The 17,029-nt window shown below is 39.0% G+C and overlaps 1 protein-coding gene across 1 annotated transcript in view; it reads right to left on the reverse strand.

The window, feature by feature from the left end:
- Positions 1-438: 438 nt before the first annotated feature.
- LOC104600020 (ubiquitin carboxyl-terminal hydrolase 2-like) overlaps positions 439-17,029 on the reverse strand; it is a 38,323-nt gene continuing 21,732 nt past the window's right edge. The window contains exons 3-6 of the mRNA XM_010262851.3: positions 9,968-10,014; positions 1,658-1,704; positions 1,475-1,577; positions 439-1,400 (exon numbers count right to left, since the gene is read on the reverse strand). Coding sequence (XP_010261153.1) covers positions 621-1,400; positions 1,475-1,577; positions 1,658-1,704; positions 9,968-10,014 — 977 coding nt within the window. The 3' untranslated portion in view covers positions 439-620. The remainder of the gene's footprint in view (positions 1,401-1,474; positions 1,578-1,657; positions 1,705-9,967; positions 10,015-17,029) is intronic.

Raw genomic sequence — 17,029 nt, forward strand, 5'->3', positions numbered from 1 at the left:
GATACTTGCATTGATTTTGATGTCGGTCAAAAGTTAAATTCAATTTATCAACTTATATCGTTATCATTTAATTGCACACATATAATTGTTTAATATTGTTAATAGACTACACTAACTAGGTATTATGGTCTGACGATGATAGGTCTAAGTCTGCATGTTGGGATCCATGTAATCGACGTACTGACGTCGATATCTCCATGCATGATGCTGGGCTTTGGGTGAGGGCCGTGAGGCACGAAAATGAGTTGGGCCGATGGGCTGTCGAGTAATTGTATCAAACTATCGATTACAAATTTTGACGGAAAAAAAATAGTAACAGTTACCACAGCCTACAGGGTGTCTACCATATGGACCAATAACTCTATATTGTGAAGAATTAGTTAATACCATTATGAAAAACAAGCCGATCTTTATGGTTACCGAGCGGAGCCTTTGAACTTGTTCAAACTTGAAAGATGAAATGGCATTGATCATCAAGGATTAAGCATTTTCTCAAATAGAACAAGCGTTCCTTATCTCAGAAAATATAGACATAACAAAGGCTACAAAAGAATTAAATTTTTGCATTAACTACCGGACTTTCACCAGGGTCCCACAGCCAACAGAACGGAAGGGACCCTTCACTTAGGGGTGCTGCATGCTTTCTGTTTGGCTTTCTCAATCAAAGGCTTGAGCTGCCTCTTTTCTGCAAGAATCTTGAGGAAGTTGAACAAAAATGGTATGTAGTTGTGTTTTCGACGAATATTTTCTGTTCTCCGTTTCTTGAATTTCTCCTCCTCCATTAGTATCTTCTCGGTTGCACCCTCAATCCCAGAATTCACTTCTGCAAGTGATTTGTTTAGTGCTTCAATATTACTATTATCCCCCATTCTGTCCGACTGTGCAGCAGCAAGCTGCTGCAAGAGACGTTCCCTCTTTCTTTGGAGATCCTTGAGTTCAGCAGTGTACATCTCCTTCCTATTCTTGATAATTGCCATAAGGTTGAATCTTATCTCACTTCTAGAGTACCTTTCAATGCGTTCCTGGATCACTGGCTGCACCATTCGCAACCAGTCCATATCACCTGATCCACCAGGGCACTGTCCAAGGCTAATGGGTCCCTCCTTCAATCCATCAAGCTCATACAGAACACCATCAACGGGCAAATAGCTTATAAAATGGTATACATCATCATCCTTGCTTGCAACCTTTTGCTCATCCGGTACGAAAGGCTCAGGTCTTGCAAAGCTATTGTGTGCTGTACGTATGGCTTCACTATTGTTGATTGCCAAGCCTTTTAGTTCAGGTGGAAAGTTCTTTGTGAACTCCTTCAACATTGACAGTTCTGGCCCAATGTCAATGTCCGGACAATTCATAAGAATGGAGAGAATTGCTTGGGTTGCACATGCATTATTAATAACCTGCAAGAACAACACTTCGTCATGAACACTTGTAGGTAAATGCTCAGAAAAATATCATTTTTATTTAAACTAACCTGGCTTGCAAAAAATAAATTTGGGTTTGGATCCTTAATTACAAGGCGATCGTCCTTTTCTCCGGGACGCCATTTGAAAAGGAATATCAACCCATACACTGGCCTGTAAATGTGACAAGATCAGCAACTCTTACACACAAACATGCACACACACACGCGCGCACACACAGAGAGAGAACTAACCGAAGATTGCAGAGAGAATCCAGGTCTAATGAATATAATTCTTCTACCTGCTAGCACATCAGTAGGAAACATATTTTCCTATATTAACATAAGGTGCTTGAAGGAAAACCAATTATACTTCTACAAGATTTTCTTTCCTTTTTGGGGATTGGCAACTTAATTAATTAAGAAATAAGATAGGTAGAAGTATCCCTATAAGCGGTCACTAACAAGATCAACAAAGCACTATACTTTCCATTAGGTGGGAAAGAACACAACAAAAAAATAATAATACAATAACAATAAAAACAGGAAAGATTGAATGTGATTCACCACCCAACCCAACCCCAAACCTGTAGTTTTGCCTCTCAATATTTAATATTTCAGGATATCACCTTGCATTCCATAATTAGATAAAACATCAGCCTCATAACAAACATGATAGAGCCATCATTCATAAAAAAAAAAATAATAATAATAGAACCATGACACAACTGGAGATTCAATGGAAGAGCTTTATGACAAATTATGGCAGTCGCTTGGCCAGGTCATACACATGCTGACATGCATCAACTTTGCTCTGACTTGAAACCAGAATGGACCATGACGCAACTGGAGGTTCAGAAAAGAAACTTTCATGACAAAAGATAGCTCTAACTTGGCCAGGTCATAAACATGCTAACACGTATCACTTTTACTCTACCTTGAAAGCAGAATGTGAATGACCATCAAGGGCATTTTCCCATAAAAATTTTAGTTTCATCTGGTAGAGTTTGGGAGGATAGAAGAGAGGAAGAATACTCTTGTGGACCAAATTGAAGAGATTAATCAAAAAGAGGAAGATGGGAGTCTAGAGGAAAGAGATAGGGAACAAAGATGGAATTTAAGAAAGCAGCTGGAGGATATCTTATTCAAAGAGGAGATTAGTTGGAAACAAAAATCGAGGTGTAAGTGGATCAAGGAGGGTGATAGGAACACAAAATTCTTCCATGCCCTAGCAAATGGGAGAAGTAAAAATTTTGTTTCCAAGCTAGAGGTGGAGGGTGTTGCCTTAGATCATCAAAATGAAATAGCAGAGGTTTTTCCAAATCATTTCAGATCAATTTTCAGGAAGCCTCTGAATGCGAGAGTGGATTGAAGGGTTGGAGTGACCTAGGCTGAATTTTGAAGTGAGAGTTTGGTTAGAAAGAAAGTTTGAATTGGAAGAAATCCAAGAGGCAGTTTTCTCTATGGATCGCTCCAAAGCTCCAGGCCCAGATGGATTTACAATGGCCTTTTATCAGGATTGTTGGGATATACTGAAGGAGGACATCTTGGGAGTCTTTGAGGAATTCTATATAAGGGGAATAATTAATCCTAGCTTGAACTCCACCTTTGTGGCCTTAATTCTCAAGAAGAAAGAAGCCATTCACCCAAGAGATTTCAGACCGATCAGCTTGGTGAATAGTCTTTATAAGATCATAGCAAAGGTGAAGGCCTGAATTTTGAAGTGAGAGTTTGAGAAATCTCAGATCTGTCTTTCTCGCACGAGAAGGTGAGAGAGAGAGTGAGATCTGAGACTGAGAACGCTGCCGTTGTTGCCGCTGTAGTTCGCCATCGCCGTCGCTGCTGCAAACCTGCAAGTCCACCTCCTCCTCTTCTTCTTCTTCTTCTTCTTCTTCTTCTTCTCTTCTAAACTCTTTCAGTTCAGCCAACAGTTTTCTTTCAAGTTTCAACCCTTGTTTTCTTTTATATAGTATGCATCTTACCCTAATATTCCAATCTAATGGGTAAGATGTTCAAACCGTTCGAACCGCTTGACCCGGACAGTCGAACCGCTGACCCAAAAACAGGTGGCCAGAACGGTTCCGTTTCCGGGTCAGTTTTTAAAACCTTGGGACACTGAATACTTCCCAATTAATTCCCCCTGAAGTTATAATTCCAATCTCTGCATTTTTCCACAAAGTTATAATTCCCCCTGAAGCTCCCCAAGATTGTGCGTATGCCCAACTTATGTCTCTCCCTGACCATATACTTCTAACCCAACTCCTATTTTACTCAGACAAAGATTCTTGAATCAGCACAATATCTGGTTTTTCTCTTCTCAACAGATCCCTAATCACTCCTCTTTTTCTTGAGCTTCCTATCTTGTTAATTAGAAAAGGAACAGGAAAAAAAAAAGAAAAGGAACACCAAGAACAACAACAAAAAACAAATGAACAAGCAAGAGAAAGCAAAAGTCTCTTTTAATGTAGATACAGGGAGGACCAAGTGAAATTTATTCCACATTTAATACACTCATAGAACATAAATAGGCTAAAAAGTGGTTCTATCCGTTTCAATGAAATGGTGTAATTCAAAATTCAATATGACATGCTAGGAAATTCTTATGAGTTATGATTCAGTCAGACAAAGCAAATTGGGTAATGGCTTTTTTAGCATCACTTCAATAACTTGGACCAATAATATCTTTGAATCTCCCTCTACTTCCAATTGCTGAAAATTTGATTGCTTGGAAACTCATAATCCTTGTAGTAATGCCATCAGCTCAGCCTTCAGTGAATCTCCCAGCACCAAAGGTCCTGAAAACATAGCCAAAACCTTCCCTGTGCAGTCTCTAAATACTCCTCCAATACCTACCATTCCTGTGCTTCCCATGGAGCTTCCATCGAAATTTTATTTTATTTTGTTAGCCATTGGTGACCTACTGGCCTCCACTCCATAACGAATTGCTTTTCCACTTCAGTCCATGTCCTCAGTACATCATTCACTAAAAAATTTTTGAATAGGTCAAGTGTCTTTTCCAATGTGCTGCTCTGATTTTTATCACATCAACCATTTCCTCTTTTGATCTATATTTTTCATTAAAAATTCTCCCTTTCCTTTCCTCCCAAACAATCCACACAACTGCAGCCCGAATTGCTTTCCACATCATTCTTCCTCTCTTTGTGGGTTGCTTTAGGAAACTTGGGCTGAAAAAGCTCACTACATCCTGCGGAGAGGTCCACTTGCATCCAAAAAGAGAACAGAGGTCCCAAACAAAAGCACAAAAGGGCAAGATGGCAATAGATGAGATAAGGATTCACCACTTGCAAGGCATAGGAAGCATATGTGGGGCAATAAACATTTGTTTGGCCTTCTTTTTGGGTGGGATGGGCTTGCTCCATATTTCTTTCACAATGAAATATTTCACCCACATTATTGGACTCTGTGTTTTAAAAGCGCAAGGCGCAAGGCAAGGCGCACGCATTTTTAAGAAAGGTGCAAAACTACAAAAAAACCTAAAAGTCAAAAAAAAAGTTAGAAATTTCAAAAAAATGCCAAAAATATTTTAAAAATGCAAAAAATTCAAAAAAAATATTAAACATAATGTTAATAAAAATATAAACATAAATTTTAAAATAAATGTCTTAAAAAACCAATTATCTAAAATTAAAATACATAAACATAACATGTAAAGCGTATTCAAATAAAAAATTAAAAATAAAAGCAAACATATAAAGCATTTTCAAGAATGTAAAGCCCACAATCTCTTTTTTCCCTTAATTGCATTGCTTCAAGTAGCTAATGTGATGTAAAACATATTGCATTCTTGATTTATGAGTCACCTTTGTACCACACCCCTCGAGGCAAGCCCAAACAAGTCTATGTTAGGGTTTGATATTCTTATTTCTCACATGAAAAATAATAATTTTATAACTTTAATTGCCTTTTAAGAAGATATTTTATTGGAATGAACAAATGAACAACATTAGCAATAGGGGGTTCTCAGAGCTTCAGTGAGCGAAAAAAGCGAGCGAACCGGAGCAGGCACCTCGCTTGGTATGAGGCGCAAGGCGCATCAGGTGCACCAGGCGTGCGCCTTTTGAAAGGGGTGCGCCTAGGACTTGGGCGAGGCGCATACCCCAAAATGCGCCTCGCCTGTGCACCTAGGCGCGCCTGAGGAGCGCCTTTTAAATCACAGGTTGGACTGTAAAAGAGCATCGAGGAAAGAACCCCCCATTGGGAGTACAAGACCACACTCGTGTCCTCCACTAACTGATCCAAAAAGGTTAAATGAAGTTTGTCCAACAATTGGATAAGTGCCCCACATTCACCATCCCACAGTCCCCTTCTAAAGCCAAAATCCCAACTTACCCCTAAAGGAGAAAAAGTGACAAACCTCAACATAGGCTGTTGTTTATAGTTGGACAATGAGAATAGGCTAGGGAAATTAATGAAAGGTCTTCCCAGAATAATACTTGGGTCCCACATCCCACATCAAATCTAGTGAAATTAATGAAAGTTGGATATACTACCTATATTGATTTCCAAGGAAAAAGAGCCATCGAGGAAAAAGCTACCTTTGCATCCCATCCATTATTCAATGTCCCGTGAATTCTTGCAATTACCTTATGCCAAAGACTGTCTCTCTCTAAAGGAAATCTTCATAACCAACCATTTCCTTGGTAGTGTTGTACTCTTACAAATTAGGTTTCCTATTCCAAGTCCACTTGCTCTTTCGGTTTGCTAACTTGCTCCCACTTCACCAAATGGTCTCTCTTCTCATACCCTAGTTCCCAAAGGAACTCTCTCATGATCTTTTCTAGTTGACACACAACTCTGGCTAGAATCCTGAAAGTGGAGAGGTAATAGATAGGAAGGTTAGCTAAAGTTGCCCTAATCAAAGTTATCCTTCCTCCTAGTGAAGTGTAATTCCTTTTCAGTAGTGCTAGTCTTTTAGTGAATATCTCTACTACCGGTTTCCAAAAAAAAACCTCTGACCTTGGGTTTCCTCATAACAGAAGACCAAGATAGTCCAAGGGCTAGTTCCTCGCATCACACCCTAGAATCTCTACCAAGCATCTTAATTCTTCCTCCTCCATATTTACCCCTGCTACACAACTCTTCCCCATATTCACCCTCTGATTAGATACAAACTCAAAAGTTGTTATGAGTTCCATTAAATTCATCAAATTGTTTTGATTACCTCCTTCACATAGCAAAATTATGTCGTCTGCAAACTACAAATGACTGATTATCACCTCGTTTCTACCTACCCTCCAACCTCTCAGTAATGAGTAACCTATCCTGATCAACTTTGACAATCATCCTGCTTAGGACATCTACTACTAGGGTGAATAGAAAAGGGGATAAGGGATCTCCCTATCTCAATCTTTGTTTAGCTAGAAAGAAATCTCTAGTCACCCCATTTATTAAGATAGAATAGTGCATAGAATTTAAGCATCCTTTAATCCACTTCCTCCACTTGTCACCTAACCCAATTCTTTCTAGGATTTCTAGGAGAAAAGACCAATCCACTAGATCATAAGCCTTCTCTAAATCCAATTTGCAAACTAAACCCTTTTTCCCTCCTCAATCTCTTCCCTGCCACACACTCATTTACCACCAAGACTTGATTAATGATCTGTCTCCCTTCAATAAAAGTTCCTTAAGGACTTTAAGGGTCTGTTTGATTGCTGAGAAAGGGATAAGAAAAGGGAATATTCCCGAATTATTCTTCCTTTCTTGTGTTTGTTTACTGGTAAACAGTGTATTGGGATGAGAAACAAGAGGGATGCGGGATCACAAAATTAAGTGAGCGGGGTCGCACCAAAACAGTGCGACCCCGGTGAGAAGAAAACGCTAAGAAAATTACTCGGGCTTTGTCAGAGCAAAAAGTCGATAACCATCTTCTTCCTATTATCTGCACTTCCACCACCGCCGATCATCACCACATCCTCCTCCAGCATCCCAACCATAACCTCCTCTCTGTTCGCTCATTCGCCTACTCCTCAGTGGAGGAGGCTGCTGCTGAGCGTCGCCACTGGAAGCGCCGCCTCTGTATTGAACCCCCACTCCTGTTATCAGCACTTCAACTCTTTGGAAGTTTGGACTCCTCTCTTTCTCTCTGCAACCTCGAGGCCTCCCTTCTATCGTCTATTTTCTCAATGGTTGTCGCAATGGTCGAAGACAGCGGTTTCGAAGATGACCAACTAGCTTCCATGTCGTTGGACGACATCGTTAGGGCATCTCGTCTTTTCGACAACGAAATTCAAGTCCTCAAAGTGGGGAAGTTTTCTGATTACCTCCTGGTTTTGGTTTCCAGGGATTTAAGGGTTTTTTTCCTTGCTGATTTTATCTTTATGTTCTTTGATTACCGAAGGAAGAGTTGTAGAGAACGAATCTAGAGTTAGAATCTGTCAAGGAGAAGATCAAAGAGAACCAGGAGAAGATCAAACTCAACAAACAGCTCCCCTACCTAGTCGGTAACATTGTTGAGGTGACTTTCTATCTCTACATAAGCATTTTTCTTTTGGGCTTGCTTCGTAAATTAGATCCAGTTTTGGTGGAATTTCTCCTCATTGTTGCTTTGGTTTCTATTCGATGTGCCTATAATGGCCAAGGTCTCCTATTTAAGATTTTCATATTGACCTATGATGCGATAATTGGGTAAACGGAAACCTTGAGTCACACTTTCACTTCATCTTGCTAAAAGTTATAAAACGAATGAAGAACCAGCTACTGGATTGATGAAAATTGGTAGCAATACAAATTGTATTAAACAGACTCATTAAACAATCAAAAACCACTAATTTGATCTAGTGAATCAAATAAAAAGAATATGGAAAATTCCCTGTTAATACATGAAAATGGGGCCAGTTTGCAATAGTATCCAGATAAATATATCCCAACTCAATGGGGGCAGTTCGCACTAGTATCCAGATAAATATATCCCAACACTCCAATGCAAATACATGGTAAAATCCTTAAAAATAACATAAGGTATAGGATCTAACATCTATAGTTGTATAGCAGTTCTATCATCAAACTATCAGTCCCTTTATGATGTCAATGTCGTTACTTTGTCAAAAATACATCTTCTCATAGTCTTTAGACTGAAGTTCCTGGGAATAGGAATTATAGTATGCTATTTCATGACATTGTGGGTCAAAATGTATGGGTCTTGGCTTTTTTGGAAAGATGGTTCTAGCATTTCTTTTGTTGGGTTCTTGTATTTATAATAGAATTTGTTTTCAGTTATGTTGATATTTTTCTTGAAATTTCATATGCCATTTACTTGAGCTTCATGGATCTACATTGCCATACTTAATTGACTCGTGCATGTGCAGCACAGACAAATGCTACATTTTTTAAGTTAGCTGGTCCACAGTTGGTTCAGGTCATTGTTCTACCATAAAGAAAAGGCTAAAATGTTGTTGATGCTGTTTATGTTCTTCAAGCATTCTCTCCTTACTGTTGGCGATCTGTTATCTTATGTTTGTTCTATTGCAAATAGAGTATTGCTTTCTCATTATTAACTTTGAAGAATTAATTACTTCCTTCTCATTTAGAGTTAATAATCCTCATTGTCAAAAGGTTATTTGATTTTCAACATTAACAAATCAGGAGTATGTTCTGTTTATTTACTTTCATTTAAGGATATTTATCTGTATGTGGTTTAAAATACATGTAAGTAGGAAATTTTATTTTATTATTATGCTGGTCCTCTCCCAGTTGATATCAAGACCAGTTGTTTGTTTGCAATGCTGCAATGTGCCTAATGATGATAAGTTTTCATCAATTTAGTTCATCTAGAATTTTTTCATAGTAAAGTTCTTATAGAAAATTTTATTTCTTTCGTGAAAATATAGAAGCTCAGTTTTCAGATTCATTAATCTGTTATTCTTGTTTTTCATTAATGTTGTAGGTGATGATGGCTTTAAAGTTTTGGATTCCAAATGATCACAATTGACAAAAATAGAGAATCAGGAATTTGTTAAGAAACAGAGAGGTGAAGAATTCTATTGTTAAGAAACGATTTCAGCAAGCTCGGGACTAATTTTTATTTCCTTCATAGGCCACTCCCTTCTCAAATTGGAGGTCAAGAACGCTTGGCTGTCGGTGGAGGGCTTGAAATCAATGCCGGTGCTCACAAGTTTAACACTAGAATTTATAAGACTGGATGATGAAGACCTAGACAAGGTGAATGAGTGCTTCCCCTCACTGCAAGTTCTTAATTTGATCGGCGTTGGAGGGCTTAGAAACCCTAGAGTTCATCTGCTGCAGCTCAAAAAAATTTTCTTGCAAAACAAACACTAGAAAGTGGATTTTCTCACAAAAATTTTCTCAGCAAACAAACACATTATAAATAACTGAGAAAATAAATTTTCCTTTTCTCATCCCAACATTTCTCATCCCATCCTTTCTCAGTCCAATTTTCTCAGCAATCAAACAGACCCTAAAGGAAAATTTGGTTAGTAAATGTTTGCAATAGAAATAAAAAAGAAAGAAATGCCATTAAAATGCATTTGTGGAGATGGCCCTATATATAACAAATGATGTAATACAAATCTGAAAAAAAAATATCACCTGCACGCCTTTCACTTGCATTTGTTGTATAAGTTCACTAAACACACCTAGAATTCAAGCCAGGATAGTGTTAGCAACAAGAAACATAGTACTTAAATGCAAACTTGATAGGAGGTGAAAACAAATATAATCTTTGGGTCATGGTTGGAAAATTCAAACTTCACTTGTTATAGTCACCATATCTAATCATATTTAGGCATATCCTAGTTAAAGATTTGAATAGATTGGCAAGGCTTAAAAATTTTCCAGAATTTGGCTTCAAGTCGATCCAAGTTTCATTTTAACTTGGTAAATTAGCAAGTTTGCAATATAGGATTGAGTCAGAGAAAGGGTAAATTTGGTAGTTAGATAGCTTTACTTCCATCTGCATCTTTGATTGGATGATAAGTTGACTACTTTTTTTTGATAAATAACAGATTTTATTAATAAAAAGAGTAAAAGAGGAAGATACAACAGGAGGGAGAGGTAAAATCTCTTAATACTCCCTAAAAGTAGACTTCAGATTACAACATTTCCCAAAAAAGATTAGCTCTTCCCACCCCTTGTTTGGCCAAAGAGTCTGCCAAAGAATTGGCACTCCTCTTAATCCACTGAAACTGAATTTCCATGTTTTGAGGCAACTGTTTAATTTTCTTCTTCTCATTTAAGTATTTCTACAAACTGAAATCTTCCTTCTGCAGCCAACTAATAACCAGCCTAGAGTAACTCATTTGCAGTTTGCGGATAACTTGATGATCTTTTGTGGTGGTGGTTTGAGTGAGAAGGTGGGAAACTTGAAAGAATTGATTAAAGCCTTTGAAGGAGTGTTCAATTTGAAAATCAATTTAGAAAAGAGCTGCATTGCTGGAGTCAATCTAGACTTTGAGGAGGTTGAGGCTATTGCAGATTGTCTTCAGTGCTCCATTTCTACTTGGCCTTTGTCCTATTTAGGGCTGTTGTTAGGAGCAAACCCTAGGGAGAGTAGGTTCTGGACCCCAGTTATAGAGAAGTTTGAAAAGAGATTAGCTGTGTGGAGGAAAAATTACATCTCTTTGGGTGGGATGATCACCTTGATAAGAGCTACCCTTGCAGACCTACCTACTTACTACCTCTCTGTCTTTAGGATACCATCTGGGGAAATGGAGAAATTGGAAAAATTAATGAGAGATTTTCTTTGGGAACCGGGAGAAGGTAAAAAAGACCACTTAATCAGTTGGGAGGCTGTGGGTAAAAAGCAAAGAGGAAGGAGGATTAGGGCATGGGAATGTGCTTAAGAAGAATTCAGCCTTGTTAGGGAAGTGGTTGTGGAGGTGGCCTATGGAGCGAGATAGGTTGTGGCATGAAGTGGTGAAGAGTATTCATGGATGCTCAGAGAGTGGATGGGACCTTGGTGCTTCAAGGAGGGCTAACCTAGCAACACCTTGAAAAGCAATTCACAAAATTCTTCCGCAGTTCCTAAGTTGTATAAGGTATGATGCTTGTTCTGGTAACTCTATTCAGTTTTGGGAGGACATTTGGGCGGGAAATCTTCCCCTAAAAGACCTTTTTCCATCCTTGTACTCTATTTCTTTGTATAAAAAAGAGGTGATTTCAAAATTCCTTCAATTTTAAATTTGTCGTCTTTGTCTTGGGACTTTGGTTTCCATAGAGGGTTAAGGGAGGATGAAATTGATTGTTTGTCTACTCTTCTTGGTCTCCTCGATAAGGATTGGTTGGATCCTTTGAAGCCTGATAAGAGGATTCGAGCCAATCACCCTAATGGGTCCTTTTCTTGTGGTTCCTGTTTTAATTTCCTGTGCCAAACCTCCTCTCAACAAAGTTTCCCTTCTAAAGAAATCTAGTGTAGACCAGTTCCCCCCAAGGTTACAGCTTTGTGTTGGGAAGTGTGGCATGGTAAAGTAAGCACGATGGATAACCTACAAAAGAGAAGACCCTTCCTATGTATTTCTCCAAACGGGTGCACTCTTTGCAGATCTCATGGTGAGGACTGTTATCACTTATTTTTATCTTATAGTGTCACTGCAGAGCTCTGGGTTTGGCTTCTATCACTGTTTGGGTGTAGATGGGATATGCCAACAGAAGTAAGTACAATCTTTAACCCTTCTATGTTTTATTGGCCCCATAAAAGAGGAAGGAAAATGTGGAGATGTGCACGAGCAGCCTTGTTATGGACAGTTTGGGAAGAAAGGAATGCCAGGATCTTCCAGGAAAAGGGGAGAAGCAGTCAGGCCTTGAAGGACTGCATTTTGTATAGGGCAATACATTGGTTAAAGACTTTGGATTTGTTTGATCATTTCTCCTTTATTGATTGTTGGAGGGATTGGTTATCGGTAGCAAGTTGTTCCTCCTCAAAGATAAAGGTAATGACAAGCTGGGTCCCCCCTCCTCACGGTTCTTTGAAGCTGAATTTTGATGGAAGTAGCCAGGGCAACCCAGGTTCCTCTGGTTTGGGAGGTGTATTGAGAAATGAGGCTGGAGAGGCTGTCTTACTTTACTCTAGCCCTTTAGGTGTTGGTAACTCTATTCGGGTAGAGCTGTTAGCTGCAATACAAGGAATAATTCTTGCAAAAGAAATGGGTGTGGAGCAGCTTCTGGTTGAAGGGGACTCTAAGACAGTGGTGAACTGGTTAAATAATCCGGAGAATGTCACGTGGGACTACAAGAATGAGATAAAAAAATTCAAATGGCTGACAAGGAATATGTCTATAACAGTACAGTGGGTTGGGAGATCAGCCAATGCATTTGCTGATGTCTTGACAAAACAAGGGACAAACAGGGAAACATTGTTCTGGGCACAACTGTAATTTGTGTCTTTTATAACAGTCATGCACTTTTTGATGTAGATTTTGTGTTTTCTATATGGAGAAGCAGCACCTCGCACCTCTCTAAGGGGATTTTCATGCAACCAATTTTTGAATTAATGGAATATGACTCTTTACTTATCAAAATAATAATAATAATAATAACCAGCCTAGAGTCACCTTCCACCAACAGTTTTCTGATATTCAGCTGCTGGGCTCTTTCAATCCCTTCCAAGACTGCCAATATTTCAGCCCTCACAGAACCCCCCCCCCCCAATCAGTAGGACCCGAATACATGGCAATAATTCAACCTTCTTCATCATCAAAGTTCAATTTAGCGAACCCCATAGTTGGAGGAGACCACTGGAATAGGGGCAGTTTTCAAAGGAGCTGACCAAGTCACTTCTTTCCAGTTCTTGATGATATATCCTGCTGAATAATTGATAAGTTGACTACTTTAACTCGTAAAAAAATCCCCAGCACCCATCAAGAAACACAAATTTCAGAGGAATAAACCCTAAAGGCTCCTCACCAATCTCAATTGTCATTCTTGTATATCTACATGCCCAAACAAACCCACTACCAGTCTAGGACTTTGGGTTCTGAAGAGGTCTAAGGGATGAGGAAATTGCGAGTCTAACTGGCCTATTGAATTCTCTTGAAAAAGTGTGCTTGGATCCCATGGAACCAAATAAAAGGTTTTGGACTCTTTTGCCCTCAGGGAATTTTTCTTGTGCTTCTTTTTTCAAGGCCCTGTGTCGTCCTCTATATTCTCTTTCTTTCCCTTTTAAGGAGGTTTGGTGTAAGCATGTCCCCCCTAAGATCTTGGCTTTTTGTTGGGAAGTGTTTCATGGGAAAGTAAATACTTTGGATAATCTACAAAGGAGAAGGCCCTCTCTCTACCTCTCACCCAATTGGTGTACTCTTTCCAAATCCTTTGGTGAGAACTGCAACCATTTACTAATTCCCTGTACTGTTACAACAGATTTGTGGGATTGGCCCTTCTTGATTTTTTGGATGCAGGTGGAATAGGCCAGCAGATGTAAGCAGGTTTTTTGACCCTTCTACCTTTGTTTGGCACCATCAAAGAGGAAGAATAATGTGGAGGGTTGCAAGAGCAGCTTTGCTTTGGACAGTGTAGGAAGAAAGGAATGCCAGAATATTCCAAGAGAAGGTGCGAAGCCAACAAGACCTAGAGGAATGTATCCTATACAAGGCTATAGTGTGGTTAAAATCTCTGGATTTATTTCAGCAGTTCTCTTTTAATGACCTGTGGAAGCATTGAGTAGAAGTGGCAAGCAGTTCCTCTCTGAAGATAAATTGCACATGAGCTGGGTACCCCCCACCTGAAGGATTCATGAAGATAAATTTTGATGGTACTAGTCTGGGCAATCAAGGTCTTTCTGGGATGGGAGGGGTTATAAGGAATGTAAGTGGTTCTGTAACTTTTCTGTTAGCCAAGCAAGGGGCAAATAGGGAAAATCTGTATTGGGCTCAATTGTAATCCTTTTTAATTCTTGATGGGTTGGAGAGGTTGCAGCTCGTACCTCTCCAAGTGTATTCTATATCAGTGGTTTGTCCTATTAATAAATTCTTCATTTATCAAAAAAAACAAACAAATCCACTACCAAAAACAATTAAAAAAAAATTCTGATTCTAGTACTATTCTCTCAATAATTAGATTCCTAATTTAGTTGAAGCCTCAAGGATTCCGGAAGATAACTATCCATTTTCTATAAGGGATGAGGTTAGCTGAAGAACATAATTATAGAAATATAGAAGTGGAAGGGGATTCAGAAGTGGTGATAAAATGGCTAAAAAACCGGTTCTTATTCTTTTGACTCTTTAAATTGGAGGGGTGGGCTCCCTGGTTGCCAAAGGGAATTATTGAGCAGTGACCAACAATTAAGGGGGGAAAGAAAGGAAAGATTATGTGGAGTTGCATTTCCTTTGCAGTTTGTTGGGAGGTGTGGAAAGAGAAATAAAAGAATTTTTAATGATAAAAAGATGAGTAAGGAGAGGTTGTGTTCTGCCAATAGGATCAAGACTGTTGGACTGGATGTTAATACTTCCAGATTCTGAGAATTCCAAAAGAAAAGGTTTTGGTTCTGATTTTTGGAACACTTTGAGTTTTAGCTAATTGTATCAAGAGAAGCTATTCCGCTTCTTTTTTTTTGTAGTTGTCAGTGATGCCTTGTCACCCAGCCCTTTTGTATCCATTTCCTTCATTACTGAATTTTCTTTTTTTACTGTTTTCAAAAAAATTAAAATGGCTAAAAAATGAGAATCTTCTACCATGGCAATACAAGAATATCATGGTCGAGCTTAAAGTGCTGAAAAGTAATGGGTTATAAATGTAAAATGGGTGCAGAGATCAGAAAATGGGATGACTGATACTCTTGCAAAACAATGGATAAATCAAGGGAAATTATTTTGGGGTCAGGTGGAATGGTGTTGTAACAGTTAGGGTCATCATCATCTAAATCTTGTCCCAACTATATAGGGTCGGCTACATGAATCCTGTTTCACCATTCCATTCTATTCAGTGCCAAATAAATTGTTAAATTATGGGTCCTTAAATCATTTATTATTGCTTCTGCCCAGGTCCTTTTCGGTTTGATCCTATTTCTTCTAGCCCCTTTAACTTGTAACATATCACTTTTTCTAACAGGTGTTGTAGATGGTCTTTTGTGCACATGATCAGACTATCTCAATCTACTTTCCCTCATTTTATCACCTATTGGGGCTACTCCTAGGTTCCTTCATATAACTTCTATTCTAACCCTGTCCTTTCTAGTTTTACCACTCGTCCATCTAAGCATTTGCATTTCTGCCACATTTTTTGGACATGTTTCTCGACTGCCCAACATTCTACTCCATACAACACAACTGGCCTTACAATTGTTTTATAGAACTTTCCTTTTAGTCGAGGTGGTATTCCCCTATCATATGAGACTTAGGATGCACTTCTCCATTTTGTTCATCCTGCTCTAATTCTACGGGTGCATCCTCCTCGATTTCTCCTTTATGAATTATTTCCACTTCCATTCCTTAGAACCCCCCATCCTAGAGGAATCTGGATTACCTTGACTGCTACCATCAAAATTTAGTTTCATAAAGCCCCCAACTCATACACACCCTCTTCTTTGGAAAGGAGTAGCCCGCCTTGCTGCCCAATTCCTCCAAAGAACATCAAAACAAAAATTATGAAATAAACCCAAAGATTTCCGCCACAAGATAACTTTATACAAGATGCACTCCTCCCATTCTTGTTGACTTCTTCTCTTGGAAAATCCTGGCATTCCTTTCCTCCCACACTATCCATATCAAAACTGCTCTTGCACACTGGCACATTATTTTTCCTCTTCGATGGCACCAAGCAAAGGTAGATGGATCAAAAAGCATGCTTACTTCTGCTGGCCTATTCCACTGGCACTCAAAGATCAAGAAAAGTCAATCCCACAACTTTGAAGTGACTGGACAAGAAATTAGCACATGATAACAGTCCTCCCCATGAGACCTGCAAAGAGTACACCAGTTAGGTGAGATATACAAAGTTAAGGCCTTCTCTTTTGTAGATTATCCAAGATGTTTACTTTCCCGTAGTACACTTCCTACCAGAATGCCAAAACCTTAGGGGGAATAGGCCTACACCAAATCTCTTTAAAAGGGAAAACCTGTTGAGGTGAAGACCGGCAAAGGGATTTAAAGAAGGAAGCATAGGAGACAATACCAGAGGGATGAGAAGTCCAAATCCTTTTGTCTAGTTCAAGGGGGTCCAAACAAACTTTATCAAGAAGACTCGATAAATGGGTTAGACTCCCAATCTCCTCATCCCTTAACCCTCTATAGAACCCAAAGTACCAAATTGGTGCCACAGGAGTTTTCAGAGGGGAAAAGAATTTTAACACAGGCTCTTTTTATACCAAGATACAGTGAACAAGGATGGAAAGAAGTCGTACAAAGGAGCCTCTCCAACCTAAGTATCCTCCCAAAAAAAGGACTGAATTACCATCACACACAGCATACCTAACAAAGTTATGAAATTGAGGAAGAATGTTGTGAATTGCTTTCCAAGGTGTTGCCAAAGTTGACTGCTGAGATACTCCAGCGTCCCATCCGTTCTCTGAGTGGCCATGAATACTTTCAAATGTAGTTGTCCATAAACCTAATTTGCAACTTTGCATTTCTTTCTTCACTAGATTCATCAATTAATACTATGTCATTAGCAAACATCAGGCACAATGGGATCTCTTGAATATATTTAGTCAATTCATCTAAT

This window comes from Nelumbo nucifera, chromosome 3 (assembly GCF_055504915.1).
Source record: "Nelumbo nucifera cultivar China Antique chromosome 3, China Antique-T2T, whole genome shotgun sequence".
NCBI lineage: Eukaryota > Viridiplantae > Streptophyta > Magnoliopsida > Proteales > Nelumbonaceae > Nelumbo > Nelumbo nucifera.